Here is an 18,888-nt window from a genome sequence, read left to right as displayed (position 1 = left end):
TGCCAGGGCGCTGAGCCTAAGGAAGCAGGGCTAAGTCTGAACGCGACTGTAACAAACTGCATCGCAACCTAGCAGTCAAGATGAATGCTTTTAGGGTTCGAGATGATTAGGTTAAAAAGTTTAACTATTGCAACTATAACTTTGCATTTAGTTCACTATCCCCTCAAGAACAAAACGTTCCTTCTCGGCCTCAAATATCTGACGGCCAGAGAAAACTTAAAAGCTCTCTTAAACATATACAGAAAGCTAATTCCTCACGCTTGAAAGCAACAAATAACCAAAAGCTATTACCGTTCTCACACAGAGAAAGAGTAGCGAGAAGGACCAAACTTTTAAAATGCGCAGTAGCGCGTCTGACGTAGGCCTTCCTGCCGCAGAGCATTTCGGGAAGAGCCGCGAAACGCGAAGCTGGCGCTCCTCTGAAGAAGAAACAAAGTCCAAGGACGACTAGAGTTGCCTGCCCGGTACCTGTCGCAGCTTGGGGTTACTCAGTTTTTGTGGAAACAGCATTGCCCACGCGGAGCGGGAAGCGCCCCCAGGCTTCCGGGTCCCAGTGAGACGCACGGTGACGCAATTCCTGAGCGCGCCAATCCCGAGCTGGCTGGGAGGGCGGGCTCTTCAAATTTGAATTCCCTAATAGTTCTCGTGTTAGGGAATCTCGCGGAGAAGGTGAGCATCCTCTGGGGTTCGGCCGCTCAGGGGTGGGGCCGACTTGGGCCAGCGGCGCGATCTTAGGGCGCCCAGGTTCTCCGCTGTCCCGAAGCCGAGCCCAGACTGCTGCCGTCTCGCCCGGCCAGGCTCTTCACCCAAGGTACGGCCCCGACCCTCTACCCTAGCTTCTGCCTCCGGTCCCTCTGGCGCCGCGAGTCCCAGCGCTTCAGCTTTCTGGGCTCTCTCGGACTTTTTGTACGTTTCTGTCTTTGGCTGCGGTATCACGACCACTCTTTCGTTCGGTGTGTATTTGTTGCGTGTCTACTGTATTTATCAAGAGAGCAGACCTCTTTCCCTCTGATTTCGTTTCAGTGGTGAGCGCTCTAGGCTTTTGTTCTAAAATCACTTCTAGAAAAAAAAATTAGATTACCAAGTAGGAATATCGTGTGCGTCACTGTCCGATTCTTCATCTTGGAACCCAGGATCCACAGAGCTAAAGAAACAATTTATCCATCTAGCTTGTGTTTCTTCTAGTTAAATTACATATTGCAAACATTTTCTGATGTAAATAAAATTATTTAGGAAACGGGAGGCCCCTTCATCCCTCTCTACAAAGTGCTATTTACAATTTTAACAATATCTTAATTCCAGATTTTTCCCCCTTTGCGTATACTCCTTTTTTTTTTAAACAGAAATTCAATTGTACGTCCTGTTCTGCTGCTTTTTAAATTTAGTATATTCCAGCTACTTTCTATGTCAGAGTGTGTATGTGTGTGTCTGTATGTATATTTTTTTATTGAATACATAGAATTCAGTTATATGGATGACAAAAGCAGAATTTTGTCCCATATTGATAGAGGTCTAGGTGGTTTCTAGTTAGTCCCGGTGCTTTAGTGGACAGCGGAATTTTGGTAGCCATCTAGATTGTTTCTAATTAGTTTAGTACTTCCGTGAACATACTTGTATAGGGCCTGTTTAAGAACTTAGGCTTTGAAATCAGATAGACTGCGGTCCTGCTCTTGTCAGTGGGACCTTGGACTGGTTATTTAACCACTTTATGCCTTAGTTTTCTCATCTTCAAAATGGGGATAATAACAGTACTTAACTCTTATGAATTGCTCTAAGATTAAGTAGTGTCTGACATAGATGCAGTAGATGTTGAATATTACCACCACATGTATTTGCATTCTTATGTGGATGTAAGAAAAATTTTAAGTGGAATTTATTGATCAATGGCATGCACACCTATATTTTGAAATTAACCTTTACCAATCTGATAAACATAAAGTCTCACTGTTTTAATTTGCATTTCTTCATTTATTAGTAAAATAGAGGGTCATTTTGACTCATTTATGGGCCATTTGTATTCTATTAAATGCCTTTCATGTCCTTTGGCCATTTTTAATGTTGATCATTTCTTTAAATTGATTCGTTTGGTTTCTTTGAATGTTTGGCCAAAAAGTTCCTTTGGTTTTTATAAATGAAAGACCTTTTTCATTTTCACCAATAATTTTATTGAACAGCATATTCACTGTTTTATTCCACTACCTTCTGCCGTTTTTCAGGCAACTTCATAATTCCATCTTCCCAAAACTTTTTATCTTTTTGAGCAAAGAACTCTTCCACGTGCCATTTATAGTCCTCCAGGAGACTGAAATTTTTTTCATTAAGAGAATTTTGTAAAGACTGAAATAAATGGGAATTTGAAGATGCAATGTCTGGTGAATATGGCAAATGAATCAGAACTTCCCAGACAAGTTGTTAACAGTTTTTGCCTGGCCATCAAAGAAACACAGAGGCTTGTGTTACCCTGATGGAAGAGTATGTGTTTTCTGTTGACTAATTCCTGACGCTTTTTGTTAAGTGCTGGTTTTAGTTGGTCTAATTGGGAGCAGTTCTTTGAGCTCATAATAGGGGACTCCTTTCCAATCCCACCACATACACATCACCTTTGGACAAAGACTAGCCTTTGGTATGGTTGGTGGTGGTTCATTTCACTTGCCCCATGATCTCTTCCATTCCACTTGCCCCATGATCTCTTCCATTCCACATTATTGTACAGTATTCATTTTTCATCACACGTCACAATTTGTTTTAAAAATGGAATGTTTTTGTTACAGTTCAGCAGAGAATCACATGCAGAAATACAGTCAAGAAGTGTATTACGTGGAACTTATGTGGAACCCAAACATCAAAGGGATTAACATAACCAAACTGGTGCAAAAGATTTTCAGTGCTTGATTTGGGTATTTTGAGTATGTCGGCTATCTCCCACATGGCATAATGTTGATTGTTCTCAATTAATGTCTTAATTTGGTCGCTATCCACTTCAAATGATTATTGCACCAGGGGGCATTGTCCCGCAAGAAATCTCCAGCGCAAAATTTTGCAAACCACTTTTGATAGGGTTGATGTTTGATCAGTCACAGTAGCTTCTCCATACACTGCACAAATCTTTTTTTTTTTTTGCAGTTCAGTTGTGTTTCCACCCTTCTTGAAATAATAAAGCATAATATGCCAAAAATATGACCTTTTTCTTCCAGTTGTAATATTAAAATGGCTACACACAAGTTCACTAACCTTTTTTTTTTAATGCATTGTGAATGACAGCTGTCACAATACAATCTGACAGAACTGTTTTGAATAAAGTTAAAGACAAATAAGCTCTACTAGAACCACCTTATGGGAAAAACCAAACAAATTCTTTGGCCAGCTCAATATATTGTGTGCTGCACTTTTTTCCAAGTATATCATTTGTCAGTTAACTTACTATTCCTCTCATTTTTTCCCAACTCTATCTCCCAGTGTTGGTTAGTGTGCCTTGGGAGTTTTGACCATTCCATTAGAATTATTATTAATATTACTACCGTAACAGTAAATTCCTAGAACTTTTTATGTCTTAATTCAGTATTATATCCATGATAACAGTTGTTTAGCTTTCTAGATACTCTAGATACTCATAGCTACTTTTTCATACTCATAGCTAGTTTTCCCATGCCCGAGTCTTTATTTTGAATAAATAGCAATTTTTCCTAGTATATCAGCATGTCAGTTTTCAGAGTAAATTTTAAGTATTAGATTTTTCAAATAGTTTGAAGCATTTAATGAAGGCACAAGCACACCATTTTAGAATTCACCTTGTCTTCTCCAGTCCTAGAAGGAACCTAAATAGGAAGGAAATCTAAAAAAGAATGAATATATGTATATGTATAACTGATTCACTTGGCAGAAACTAATACAACTTTGTAAGGCAAGTATATGCCAATAAAAACAATTAAAAATAAATAAATTGCATGCTTTTCCTAGTAGCATCCTTCTAGGAATGTTGATCACCCCTTTGTCCAGCATATCCCATGCACTAGTCACTTAGCAGTCCTCTCAGTTATCAGATGGACTGTTGAAGTATCATTGTGCTTGTGTTCAGGTAACCCTAATTTTACTTAATAATTGTCCTAAATCACAAGAGTAGTGCTGCTGGCAATTTGGGTATGCCAAAGAAAAGTTGTAAAGTGCTTCCTTTAAGTGAAAAGGTGAAAGCTCTTGACTTAATGAGGAAAAAAATCGTATGCTGAGATTGCTAAGGTCTGGATAAAAATGAGTCTATTTGTGAAGAAGGAAAAAGAAATGCATGCAGGTTTTGCTTTTGACCCCCAAAACTGCAAAAGTTGCAGCCACCGTGCATGATAAATGCTTAGTGAAGTGGAAAAGGCATTGAATTTGTGTTTTGAGTGAGGTGACATTCACATAACTTTTATTACAGTATATTGTTATAATTGTTTTGCTATTGTTAATTTCTTACTGTGCCTGATTTACAAATTAAACTTTACCATAGGTATGTATGTAAAGGGAAAAACATAGTCTATATAGGCTCTGGCACTATCCATAATTTCAGGCATTGACTGGTGGTCTTGGAATGTATCTCCCTGGGAGAAGGTGGCTGGGGGAGAGGAGAAACTATTGTACTACAGATTGGTCTGTTCTTATTTCTGCTAACTTATTAGCAGTTTATACTTACTGTTGAGCATTTCATTAGGTTCTAAAGAAATGAGATCGTGTAAACCTGTGCATACTTTGCCCTCTCTCCATGCAGTTGTCCCAGTTTATTCATTTTTGGTTTTGAGAATGTAAACTGAATGGCCAGTGAGCACTGTAACTCCAAGCACAGGATTCCTGTCATTAATGTCTTGCCAAATGCATGAATATATGCGCTAATACATATTCGCTGAATTCTTGGGTTTTGTGTCATTCCTAGGATACTGGGTATCTTTGTCAGCTCTTGTTATTGAGGAATATTTCCTTTTTTTCTCTTATAAAATATCAAATAAAATGGTAGTTTGTATATGCATTTTTAACTTGTATATTTATTTCTCGCAGAAGTTACTGTAGATAAAGATACTTCATGTCTTTGGTCTGAATGAATTTATATTTTCTGAAATACATTTCTTATGTTTATGTGATCAAAGACTGATTGGAATAGTTATAAATTCAGTGATAAGAGATGCTGTAAATCTAGACTTATAAGTTCTAAGCTCCTTTAGGTTAAAATATTGTATTAATTTACCAGGTATAGCAGATGAAACATACATGCAACTGTATGTTTCATCACCTAGAAATTTCTAGGTGTGGGAAATAAAATTTATATGTAAGAAACAAGCTAAAACAAGTCTAAGACTGTGTGTGCCCAAGTACATGATTTCCTCTAAAAATTCTAAGCAGCAGTAAATGTTTAGAAAATTATAATGAATATAATTTACTTTTGATTTCAGGTCTTTTTTTTTTTTTACGTAAAATTTCATATTAAAAAGTTCTGCAGCATAACAGAAATCAGGATTGGAGATTATTAACTTAAAAATTGAATGGATTTTTAACCTTCATTAGGATATGTCATGTAGCTGCTGCCTTAAAATTTAAGTTCCTAAAAGGAAAAACCATATTTGTGAAATTTAATCTTTTCATAACTTAATTTATTGCCATGTGCAGCTGTCATTTAATGTTTTTTGATGCAAATATTAGATTGGAACCTCCAGGACTTGAGGTTCAAGTAAATTTCAAAAACAAATATTCAAAATTCTGCTCTTAGAGTGATGAAGTAGAAGACTTGGTGGAAGCTGCTTTTTAACAGAGAATAAATTTAAAAACCAAACTGTTTTATCACTAAAAAATAATAAATGAAACTTGAACAAAAATATAAAATCTTGGTCTGCTTTGTGAGGTATAGATTATCCAGTGTTGTTTTTTTCTGCACGGAAGCATGATAAAAGTTGATTTCACGTTGAACTGCAGGTTCCTCTGGCCCCCTGCCGAAGGTCTATCCTGAAAATTGTGTTTAAGTGAATTTTCTGTTAGAGGGAATTTGTTGCTTCTGTTTATCAAGATGATTGCAACATCTTTGAAACACCCAGGAATTCACCTGTCTTCAGAGACATCTTCTCAAAGGAGAAATGTGCCCATGCACGCGATCTTTTTTGACAGCATTCCTTCAGGCACACTTACTCCTGTAAAAGATTTGGTGAAATATCAGATATCCTCTTTAAAACTGAATAATCATAAAAAGAGTCAGTTTGTAGAAATGGCAGTTTTTAATAATAAAAATGTATTGCAGTCTACCTTGCTAGCAGAGGCTACCACCTCTAACAGTTCTCTTGATATCAGTGCTATAAAACCCAACAAGGATGAATTTAAAAATAAAGAAAGCTATGAATCACCAGGAAAAATATTTCAAAGAATGAAAGAAAAAGTACTACGCAACAAGCAAGAACAAGCATCAAGAAACAGTTTTTTGGAACCAACACAAAATGAAAGTTTCGCTCCTAATGGAGCTGAGGAAAGAATATTACAGCATACCTACCTCTGTGAAGAAAAGGAAAACAACAGATCATTCCAGCCAGAAAACCGTTCACTAAGAGGTTAGTTTTATTATGTGTTGGTTAAAAAGCTGTAACGTGTTTAGTGTTTATTGTGTCTGACGCTTTTAGGTACTCAGGGAACAGCAGTGAGCAAAATGAACAAAAATCTCTGTCCTCACGAAGCTAGTTTACATTCAGGTGGTGGCAGACGGATCATTAAATAAGTATTTTATAGAATATAATAGAAATGATCTGGAAAGAGAAAGCAGAGTACGCCATTGTAAAAACTCCAGTATTCTTGCCTGGAGAATCTCATGGAGAGTTGGAGCAGGTTTTAAATTTTCATGGGGTGGTCAGTGTTTCAATGAGAAGGTGGTATTTGAGCCAAAAAAACATAAGGAAGTGACAGATACAGATAGATATCTTGCGGCTGGTACAAGTGCCCTGAGATAGAAGCATGCAGACTAGCTAGGAGATAACCAAGGAGTGAGTGGGCAGCTGGGGAGGAGGGGATAAGTTAGGAGAGGGTCAGATAACGTGTCTTTTAGGAGGGTCCTATTAGGGCCTTATAGGTAAATATAAGGATTTGGGTTTTTATTGTGAGCAAATTAAGGAGCCACTAGAGGGTTTTGAGCAGAGGAATGTCACAGTCTGACTTAAATTTTAAAAGTATCACTCTAGCTGTTAATTTGCAATAGTTATTTTAGTATTCCAGGTGAGAGATGGCATTGGCTTGGTCAGGTGGCAGTGGAGATAATAAAGAGTGCTGAATTCCATATAGATTTTGGTTTTGGAGGGGGGAGGGGGGTTGTTAATTTGTTTTAATATTTTATTTATTTATTTGGCTGCACAGGGTCTTAATTGTGGCACATGTGATCTTTTAGTTGTGGCATGTGGGATCTAGTTCCCTGAGCAGGGATCAAACCCAGGCCCCCTGCGTTGGGAGTGCGTGGAATCTTAGCCACTGGACCACCAAGGACGTCCCTGCACATAAATGTTGAGAGATGGGAGTGTGGAATATAAGAGACTTATAAAGGATGACCTGGGTGATTTGTTTGGTTTCGAGTTTTTTTTTTTGCTCAAGCAACTGGAAGGATGGAGCAATTTAACTGAAGTGGGGCAGACAGAGGTGGAATAGTTTTGAGGACTCAGTAATTATGTTCCTTGTCATGTCAATTTTGATATGTCTGTTAAAAATTGAAGTGTAGATGTGAATTAGGCTGTTGAAAAAAATTAGTTGGAATTTAGGGAAGTGGCCTACCTGAGAAATACATTCGGAATTCTTAGCACCTAAATGGTATTTAAAGCTATAAGATTAGATGGGATCATCAAGGAGTAAGTATATTATACTTGAAAAAACTGTGTATATTGAAATGTTTTCAGAGAAAACATTTAAAGATAAGTTGTGGGTCACCCTGAAATTTAGAAGCTAGAATAAAGAGCAGAAAGTAGTGAAAGCCACTGAGAAGATGAGGAAGAAAAACCAGAATGGTAACTTCAGAAGCCAGTAATTGATAAAGATACTTTACATGCATTATCTCATTTGCTCCTTTGAGCAAACACTATGGATTTATGCTCATTTAATATAGTCTAGGAAATGGAGATTTTAAATAAATTAACATCTGCTGTGTGTCTCACAGGTAGTAAGTGATAAGCTGAGAATTAAATACAGATATCTGTTAGAAAGCTCATGCTCTTAACTGCTACATAATAAGATTGTGGGTGTATTGTTGCATTTCAAAGACAGTGATGTATTTTGACACAAAAGCAGTTTTCTAAGGGAGTTTAGGATGGAGGTAGGTGAATATACAAATAATCTCATACAGTCTAAGAGAAAAGGGAGAAGCAAGAGAAATAATGTACATTATAGCATGTTTTGTATGTAAACTGGGATTAGAGAGGAAGAAATAACTGCTTTGAGAATCTGCTGACTTCCTAGAAAATACACATATATACAAACACAGATTTTGTGTATAATTTCAGAGATCTTTTGGAGAGTCCCTACATGGATCCCTGAACTGAAATAATGGCCTGTGTGCTGTACCATGTTGTATATGACTGAATTATCTACTCATCTCTACTGCATTGCCCTGCCATTTCTAGTAGAATGATTTAAAGAAATAGAAACTTATCTTTTATGACATGTCATTATAATAAAATCTTTATATTGAGGTTTCTAAGGCCAAAGCAACATACATATTAAAGTATAATCACTACCAGTTTTTTCAAGTATAATATTTGAAATTAAACATATAATTCAGTTTTTCCTTCTCTGGTACAAATTTTAAGTCTATTACCTTCCCCTTTTATGTGAAAGAAACTCATTTCTATATTCAAGATACGAAACTTTAACTATCTAGGATGTAAAGCAGAATAAAATATAAGCAATGCTATTAGTTCCTGTTTGTCTAGTGATTAAGCCTACCAAATTTGTGTCTTTGAAGACCTGCTAAAGGGATGTCAAAGAAGTATAAATTATGACTTAGTTTGCTACTGAATCTCAACATTTTGATTTTTAAATCTGTTACAACTGTTGGTCCACATTTTAGAAATTTCCAGCAACCAGAAGCAAACAGAATTTCCAAGACAGGATGGCACTTGATATATGACCTTGACATATACATATCTGATTTGTGGCAGCACCAGAATTTTATTTTAGATCTCTAGGCTTCTAAGTCCAGTAGTATACTTGTGTCTAGAGCTGGCAGGTAATGTGGAGAAGTTTTTTAAAAATTCTTTCTCAGCATAATACAGGTATAGAGAATGCATTGAAGATATGAGAATAATAAAGGGCAAAAACTTAATATAACTGTCATATGTTAAAGTATACTCTGTTGGTCTGATCATTACTGAATTTAAGTCTTTATTCCAAGATTTTTAAAGGCATTTTTTTCTCTTATTGACTAATACAACTTCTTTCTTTAAAAAAAGAAAACTCAACCTCAGTCCAAGAAGTTCCTCTGGAATCATCAAATAATATTTTTGTGCCAGTCAAGCAAAAGATTACATATCAGCAGGAAAAGAAGGTGCCTCTGCACAATTTAACTTATGGTAAAGTGCTTTGTTTTGTTTTTAGTTTGTTATTTGAATGTATGGTTAAATGTTCTAGATAATTATTTTCCCTGTGTAGGCAATTAAAAGTTTAAAATTTTTCTGTTGTTCTCTTTTCATTTCATATTATCCATCTGTAAATTTTGTTGGGTTTTGTATTTTTTTGCAGAGCTTCCAGTTCTGAACCAAGAACATAAAAATGTTGCAACTGCAAACAGGGCACTAACTAGAGCTCAGCTGGCTAGACAAATTCTTCACTCAAAGGAGAACACAGTTGCCACCAATAAATCCAAAAAGGACACATTTGTTTTAGAAGACACTGATTCTACCTGTGAAAAGTCCCCAAATACCACTGTTGCAACTCTTTGTGGTCCTGATGTTGAGAATGGTGGTCAGTTACTGGTTTCTGGTGATAGTAAGACTACAACAGAAGGCACTTCAAAGCAGGAAATTAAGGAAGGAAATGAGATAACAATGCACAGAGAGACTGATTTTCCAGGTTCCATGAATGATACTTGTAAAATCGTGCTTGCAACTCCACAGTTTCATATAACAATACCTCAGAGATCAAAAAGAAATGCCTGGACCCTTTCTCCAATTATAAGCCAAACTATTACAAATGGAGTTAATATTAAGGTAGGAAAACTTTTAAGGCAGATAAATACTGTTTTCACCCTCATTCTTAAAGTGCATAAGCTCTTTTGCTCTCTCATTAACAGGTTCATTTTGGGTCTTTGTTAATATTTAGTGTAGAGGCAGTGTGGCCTAGTGAAATGAACAGTGGATAAAATAAGAAGACCCAGGCGTGAAGTCTTATTTTGCTCTAATACTAGTTGCATAGTCTTCAGCTCCCTTTGGGGATGAATACTGAGGTATTCTTGTTCTTAAATTTTTTTTTTCCTGATTCTTGGTGTTCTATTAACAGAGCAATTAAAAGAGAAAGGAATTAGAGCATCTAAAGATTTTAGAAGTTTTACTGTTGTAACACTGGAGTAGGAAATGGCAACCCACTCCAGTATTCTTGCCTGGAGAATCTCATGGATAGAGGAGCTGTTCAGATGTTTGCTTTGGAATAGAATACTAAATATAGGTTACTAGCAATCACCTTTATAGTTTATAGGAAATTGAATGCAACTCCAAATCAACTTTTCAAAAAATAAATGCTCTAATTATATAGGGAGAAGAGTGATGGTGAAATGCATACTACTTAACTTGTTTTCTCTAAGTTATTGTGTCTTTTGTGGCTTTGGTATTTTAATGGATACCTCAAGATTTTAAGTGGCTTTTTCCCTTAGTGGTTAAGATATTTGATGTAAGAATATTTAAAGTATAATTGATTCTGGATTGTATTAATAGAACAAACTGCAGTACAAGTTCAGTCTCTGTCTCCATCTTTTGTTTAATTATGCATAAGAGTTTTTACCTTATTGCTATATAAAATAGAATGTGATTCTTATGTAGATGAACACTAAGGACTCATTTGGATTACTTGTATAAGTGTTTTCTTTTAATGCGAACTGATTTTGTAATGCATATGGTACAAGTAATATAAGAAGTAATATATGTTTCATTTTATGCTTTATCAGGTAGTCCAGCTACAGGAATGGATGATTAAAGTCATCAATAATAACACTGCTATATGTGTAGAAGGAAAACTGACGTAAGTATAACTTTTCAGTATTCTTTTAGTAAAATTTATAATGAGATATTTGTGTGTAAGGAGATGCATGGAGATGCATGACAAGGAGATGCATGACAAATCGCATCTTGCTGTAAAACAAAGACTTTCTAACGAGGTTATAAACTGATGGCAGAAAAGTAAAATGAGTATGGCCATTTTGATTGTAGCTAGCTTTCTTGCTTTTCCAAGAAATTTGTTAACTCATATTTTTAAAATAGGGACAGCTCAAATGTGTATGAATAGTGCTTTATTTTTTCAGAGGTTCTATTAAGTGGGCTGGGATTATCTGCTTGATGATAATGATGCTTGTAGTTAACATTTACTACATGCATTTCAGTCCAGAGTCTCACGTCTAAATTGGGAAAACCAAAACCAGATATGTATTTACTGATTCAGAAAAGAAATCAAAATTATTAACAGTGTGCCACACAGCTACATGTTAAGTAATCACTGGCACTTTATGGTTTTCCCTAAAATGAAAGCATCCTTTGGTAAGTGGACTTGCCTAGTTCTGCTACTCCGCTAGTTCCATTTCCTGCTCTTCAAAACCAATTTTCTTGGTGGTTAAAGAAAATGTAATAAAAGGTGGTAATAAAACAGTACACTGTATCACTGTTATAGATACTTACCTGAAAGTTTATGAGTATATAAAATTTGTCTTGCTCACCTTATTTCTTGCTTGCCTTGTACCCATTCATTTCCTTAATATCCAGAGGCAGCGCTGATTGCCTTTGTTGCAGTCCCATTACTACTGCTTACTGGCTGTATGACTTAGGCAAATTACTTCCCCTCTTTCAGTCTCATTTTCTTCATTTGTGTAATGAGGATAATAGCATGACCTACTTTTTGAATTATTTTGAGGGTTAAATCAGTTAATATTTATAAGACTTTGAGAACAGTGCTTGAGTACTGTTTAAATATTTGTTAAATAAAATAGTGAAAGTCACTCAGTTGTGTCTGACTCTTTGTGACCCCATGGACTATACAGTCCATGGAATTCTCTAGGCCAGAATACTGGTGTGGGTAGCCTTTCCCTTCTCTAGGGGATCTTCCCAACCCAGAGATCGATCGAACCCAGGTATCCCGCATTGCAAGCGCATTCTTTACCAGCTGAGCCACAAGGGAAGCCCGAAAAAGAACAGAGGATGAGAATATTGTGTTAAAGTATAACATATGAATTTAATTCCATTTGACCAAACTAAATGATCTTAACTTTCTCATTTACTGTGCTTATATTTAGAATGTTTATTACTAATGACTCAGAATGTTCATTTATCTAATATATTTTAAAATTTTGTTTTCTCTATATTTATTCTTGGCTTCATGTAAAGAAATATAAAGAGTACATTTATGGGTCAGTAGCTTGATGCTGCAGTTTGTTTTTTCACAGTTGGAACCTCTTTTGGTACTTTCTAAAGAGGAAGGTAAAGACATTTGGCTATATGGTGAGGGGGAGAAAAAAACACAAGAGTAGAATAATTCAAACAATGTAACTGCATGAAAACTAACCCAGCATAGGCCCTGAGGAGAGTGGCAGGGAAGTCATCCTTTGGCGGTTTAGCATCAGTTGAGACACAGTTGTGAGCTTTATTACCACAAGATATTTAGAGAATGCCTTGCTTTCTTGCTAATGAAACGTTTTATACTAACCACATGGTTTGGCCACAGTGCAGTTTCTTGGTACTCAGGTTCACATTAGCCAAGAGGTTGAGTTCTGTTGCAGTGTTTGGCCCTCAAATGTTTTGTAATTAGATTAATAGCATTGTAGCTGGAGTACAAATTTATTCCTGTTACAGATTTATATACTTATATGTGTACATTGTGACTCTTGGTAAAATGTGAATATTTTGGCTTTAACTAAGCTTTTTTTCCTCCTAGAGACATTACCAACATATATTGGCACAGTAATGTAATTATAGAACGGATTAAGCACAACAAACTTAGAACTTTATCAGGCAACATTTATGTACTAAAAGGAATGATAGACCAAATTTCCATGAAAGAAGCAGGTAATGACTGTCATTACTAATCGGAAGAATTACTTTACTAAGTGAAATAATTAACCATGTTTCAAACCATATTTTTGCTTTTAGTTAGGTGCTTTAAAATTACATGTCAACACTAAAAATTAAAAAATACTGCCAAAATTATGTAAAACTATTCTATATGTTGATCCTTTATTATGATTTACTGTTATTGGACAGTTTAAGTCCAGTTATTTAAAAAATATTCAAATGAAATGTTCCTTATTTGTGAGGAACTGGCTATAAGAATATAATTTAGCTCCCTAATTCCTCTTTTGTTGAACCTGCCCAGCATAGCCCTAGTCCTGATACAATCGTATTTTCTGTCTATGCCTAGTACACAGCTAATGTGACTAAAGAAAAACACACCTAGTAGTCGACTTTAAATCTGTGACTACCAGCAACAAATTGTGGTCTCTCAGTGCCACTTGGTATCCTACCGTGGGTCCCTAATCCATTCATTCTCCCATCATCCTCAATGACTATTTTGTATTTCTTCATCTCTCCTACCTCCCTCTCAGCTTGGCGGGTGGGGGAACAAGGAGAAGACTTAAAGCAACGGGAACAATCAAAAGAGAACTTTCCTGCCACATCTCTCATCTGCTTGTATCTGTACCTGCTTTTATTGGGCAAGTCTCCCACGTTCCTGTCTGTGTCAACCTGTTTATACTTTAGTTCCTATCATCTATTACTCAAAAATATCACTCTAGTAATTCTCCCTTCTATCAAAAAGAAAACCAAAACAAAACAAAAAAAACACTCTCTTTTGTGTAAAAAAATCAAGGTTGTTAGAATGTATTTGAATTTAAGAGGTCATTAAATTAAAATAATCATATATATATGTTACATATGAACCTCATGGTAATCACAAACCAAAAATCTATACTAGATAAACACACACACACACAAAAGAGAGAAAGGAATCCAAATGTAACACAAAAGATAGTCATCAAAAGAAGGAACAAAAAACTACAAACACAACCAGAAAACAATGAATAAAACAGCTATAACTACTTTAAATGTAACTTTAAGTGTAAATGGAGCAAATGCTCCCAATCAAAAGACAGAGTGGCTGAATGGATACAAAAACAAAGAGACTCCTTTCAAATATAGAAATACAAGACAGAAAGTGAAGGGATGGAAAACCATGTAAATGGAAATGAAGCCAAGTTCAGTTTAGTCACTCAGTCGTGTCTGACTCTTTGCGACCGCGTGAATCGCAGCACTCCAGGCCTCCATGTCCATCACCAACTCCCGGAGTTCACTCAAACTCAGGTCCATCAAGTCGGTGATGCCATCCAGCCATCTCATCCTCTGTCGTCTCCTTCTCCTCCTGCCCCCAATCCCTCCCAGCATCAGGGTCTTTTCTAACGAGTCAACTCTTTGCATTAGGTGGCCAAAATACTGGAGTTTCAGCTTTAGCATCATTCCTTCCAAAGAACACCCAGGACTGATCTCCTTTAGAATGAACTGGTTGGATCTCCTTGTAGTTCAAGGGACTCTCAAGAGTCTTCTCCAACACCAGAGTTCAAAAGCATCAATTCTTCGGCACTCAGCTTTCTTCACAGTCCAACTTTCACATCCATACATGACCACTGGAAAAACCATAGCCTTGACTAGACGGACCTTTGTTGGCAATGTAATGTCTCTGCTTTTCAATATGCTATCTAGGTTGGTCATAATTTTCCTTCCAAGGAGTAAGTGTCTTAATTTCATGGCTGCAATCACCATCTGCAGTGATTTTGGAGCCTAAAAAGATAAAGTCTGACACTGTTTCCACTGTTTCCCCATCTATTTCCCATGAAGTGAAGCCAAGTTAGCAATGCTTATATCAGACAAAACAGACTTTTAAACGAAGATTGTAATAGAACACGAAGAATATTACATAATGATAAAGGGATAAAAAGAAAAAGATATAACAATTGTAAATATATAGGCGCCCAACCTAGGAACACCTAAATACATAAATAACAAAGCTAAAGGTATCCCACTCCCTGAATTCAAGCTATGCTACTAAGCTACAGTAATCAAAACACTGTGATACTGGCACAAAAACAGCCACATAGATCAACTAAACAGAATAGAGACCCCAGAAGTGAACCTATGTGTATTTGGACAATTAATTTACAACAGAGGAGGTAATGGGGAATACAGTGGGGAAATGATGACGGCCTCTTCAATAGATGATGCTGGGAAAACTGGATAGCTGCATGCAAAAGAATCAGACTAGATTCCTCACACTGTGTCCAAAAATAAACTCAAAATGGACTAGACTTAAATGTAAGATCTGAAACCATAAAACTCCTAGAAGAAAACATAGTGAACCCTTTGACATATGCCTTGGCTATATTTTTCTAGATCTGTCTCCTCAGGCAAAGGCAACAAAAACAAAAAATAAACAAATGGGACAACATCAAACTAAAAAACTTTTGTACAGGAAAAGAAACTGTCAACAAAATGGTAAAGCACCCTACTGAGTAGGAGGACGTATTTGCAAGCTACATTGCTGATAAGGGATTAATATCCAAAATACACAAAGAACTCATACAATTCAACATAAAAAATAAAAAAACAGTCCTATTAAGAAATGAGCAGGGGACTCCCCTGGTGGGCCAGTGGCTAAGACTCCATGCTTCCAATGCAGGGGGCCTGGGTTCAATCCCTGGTCAAGGAACTAGATCCCACATGCTGCAACTAAGAGTTCATATGCTGCAGTGAAAGATCCCAGATGCTACAACTAAGACCTGGTGGAGGAAAAGAAGTTTTTAAAAAATTGGGCAGAAGAGCTGAATAGGTATTTTCCAGAAGAAGATACACAGATGGCAAGCAAAGATGCTCAGCATCACTAATCATCAGGGAAATGCAAATCAGAAGCACAGTGAGGTTCCACCTCATGCCTGTCACAATAGCTATTATCCAAAAGACAAGAAATAACATGCACTGGTGATGTTATGGAGAAAAGGGAACCCTTATGTTGTGTTGGTGAGAAAGTAAATTGGTATGACCACTATGGAAAACAGTGTGGAGGTTCCTCAAAAAATTAGAAGTAGAACTATCATATGATCAGCAGTCCACTTTGGGGTATTTTTCTGAAGAAAACAGAAACACTAATTGAACAGATAAATGCACGCCTGTGTCCACTGCAGCATTATTTATAATAACCAAGATACCAAAGCAGCTTAAGTGTCCACTGATGGATGAGTGCATAAAGAAGATGAAGTGTATGCATATACAAGAGAATATTATTCAGCCTTAAATAAAGAATGAAATCTTACTATTGTGACAACATGGAGGGACCCACAGGTATTAAACTAAGTGAAATCAGAGAAGGAGAAACACTGTATGATTCCACTTGTATGTGGAACCTAAAAACCCAAGCAGATGAACAAGTCAAAACACAAAGAGACTCACAGATAAAGAGAAGAGATGCTTGCCAGAAGGGAGAGGGATCAGGGAATGAGTGAACTAGGTGAGGGAGATTAAAACATACAGAATTCTAGTTGTAAATGAGTCACAGGGATGAAGGGTACAGCGTGGGGAAAGGGTATGTAACCGTTATTCTAATAGGTTCAGCAGTGAACAGTATTCACATTGTTATAATGATACAAACAATTTTTGATATAGTTAAAAGTATTGTAAAAATGTGGGGAGAAGATTTAGAAGGAGAGGTGCAGATGTTAATTCTTCATCTCTTATTTATAAATTTTAAAATTGCGTTTTTTTCTTTTTATTGTATCTATATGAGATGGTACATACTAACTATTGTAATCACTTGGCAAGATATATATTAATAAGCCATCATGCTGTACACCTTAAACTTAGACTATGCTGTGCGTCAGTTATCCTTAAAAAAATAGGGTGAGGGCAAACCCTCTTAACCACACTTCTTTCAGCCACTATTGCTCTAATTGACAGCAAAACAGCTCAGACAATTCGTTATACTTAGATCTATTTCCTCTTGAATTCTTTTCCATCTTTTTTCTTGAATTCTCTTTAGTCTCTCCTTCATCCCCAGTTCTTCACTGAAACAGTCCTTATCAAAGTCACCAGTGGCCCCCACATTGCTAAATCCAGTGTACACGTGACATGGTAATCACACCTACCTTCTTGAAATACTTTGTTTACTTGGCTTCTGGAATACCATATTTTCATGCTGCCTCACTCCCTGTTCCTTCATAGTTTATTTAAGCTTACTTTTCTCCTTCTTCTTTTCCTCTAAATAATGGAATAGACTAGGGCTCTTTCTATACTCAATGCTGTGCTGATTTCTTTTAGGGTTAAATTTCATTCATATTTTGACAAGTGTCAAATGAAGAATATTCCCCTAGCCAGTCAACTTATTTTCTGTCTGCTCATTTGACATCTGCACTAGGATGTCTACAGGCGTCTCAGAGTTAATATGTCAAAAACCTGATCTTCTCCATGTACTTCCACAGATTGTTCTCAAAATAGCAACTAACTCAGTCCTGTTAAAAAGTAAGTCATATTCTTTGGCTCCTCCACTCAGAATTTTTCTATAACTTCCTATCTCACCCAAAGTAAAAGATCCAGTCCATAAAATGACCCCAAGGCTTTAAAATCTCTCCCAGCTGCCTCTATTACCATATGAGTACTAAGTGGCCTCCTAGTTCTTGCCTCTCCTCGTTTCACTTCAGCTACACCAGCCTCTCGGTGGCTCTACAAACCAGCCAGGCATACTCTTGCTTCATAGCCTTTGACTTGTGTTCCCTCTGCTTCCATTGCTTTAACCTCATATTGCCACATTGCTCACTTCATGTACTTCAGGGCTTTACTCAAATGATGCTATTTCAGTGAGAACTTGTCTGTCCTTTTTTGAAATGCTGCCTGCCCGCTTTCTCCTCCCCTAAAATGAACACACTGATACTGCTATTCCTCTTAACTGCATAATTTTTCTCCATAGCATAAATGACCCTCTAACAAATGAGATATATTACTGGTTTGCTTTCTGTTTAGAAGGCAGTTTTCATGAAGGCAGATTTGTTGTTGTTGTTGTTAACTGCTGAATCCTCAGTAGCTATGACTGTGCCTGGCACATAGTAAGCAATTAAGTATATATTTTTAAATTATTTAATGAATGAATGACATGACTTTAAAATCTAGGCTTTCAGATAATTTCTGTTTGTTTATCATTAAATAGGTTACCCAAAATACCTCATAAGGAAATTTATGTTTGGATTTCCAGAAAAATGGAAAGAGTATATTGATGATTTTTTAGAAGAGTTAAGGTAAAGTAGTTTTTAACTTTTAAAACAAAGGTTATTTCTTTTTGTGGTTGCACTGGGTCTTCCTTGCTATGCATGGGCTTTCTCTAATTATAGAGCGTGAGGGCTACTCTTCAGCTGCGATGCGCCGGCTTCTCACTGGGGTGGCTTTTCTTGTTACGGAGCGCAGGCTCCAGGTGCATGGGCTTCAGTAGTTGCTCACGCAGGCCCAGGAGCTGTGACATGCAGGCTCAGTTGCTCCCAGGCACGCGGAATCTTTCCGGACCAGGGATGGAATCCATGTCTCCTGCATTGGCAGGCGGATTCTTATCCACTGTGCCACTAGGGAAGTCCATCTACCTTTTAACTTTTTAAAAAACAATCTTACAGATGTATAATTTACATCTGATAAA

At 36.7% G+C, this 18,888-nt stretch overlaps 1 protein-coding gene across 4 annotated transcripts in view; it reads left to right on the top strand.

Moving 5' to 3' along the window:
- Window positions 1–390: 390 nt before the first annotated feature.
- Window positions 391–18,888, top strand: part of MIS18BP1 (MIS18 binding protein 1) — a 47,412-nt gene continuing 28,914 nt past the window's right edge. For 2 of the 4 annotated variants that reach the window (XM_024981678.2, XM_024981680.2), the window contains exons 1-7: window positions 646–811; window positions 5,935–6,557; window positions 9,429–9,548; window positions 9,718–10,184; window positions 11,135–11,208; window positions 13,108–13,238; window positions 18,412–18,499. In XM_024981678.2, coding sequence (XP_024837446.1) covers window positions 6,026–6,557; window positions 9,429–9,548; window positions 9,718–10,184; window positions 11,135–11,208; window positions 13,108–13,238; window positions 18,412–18,499 — 1,412 coding nt within the window. In that variant the 5' untranslated portion in view covers window positions 646–811; window positions 5,935–6,025. 4 annotated transcript variants of the gene reach the window in all.

Source organism: Bos taurus, chromosome 21 (assembly GCF_002263795.3).
Source record: "Bos taurus isolate L1 Dominette 01449 registration number 42190680 breed Hereford chromosome 21, ARS-UCD2.0, whole genome shotgun sequence".
Taxonomy (NCBI): domain Eukaryota; kingdom Metazoa; phylum Chordata; class Mammalia; order Artiodactyla; family Bovidae; genus Bos; species Bos taurus.
The sequence above is the reverse complement of the archived record's forward strand: the minus strand, read 5'-3'. Positions and strand labels throughout refer to the sequence as shown.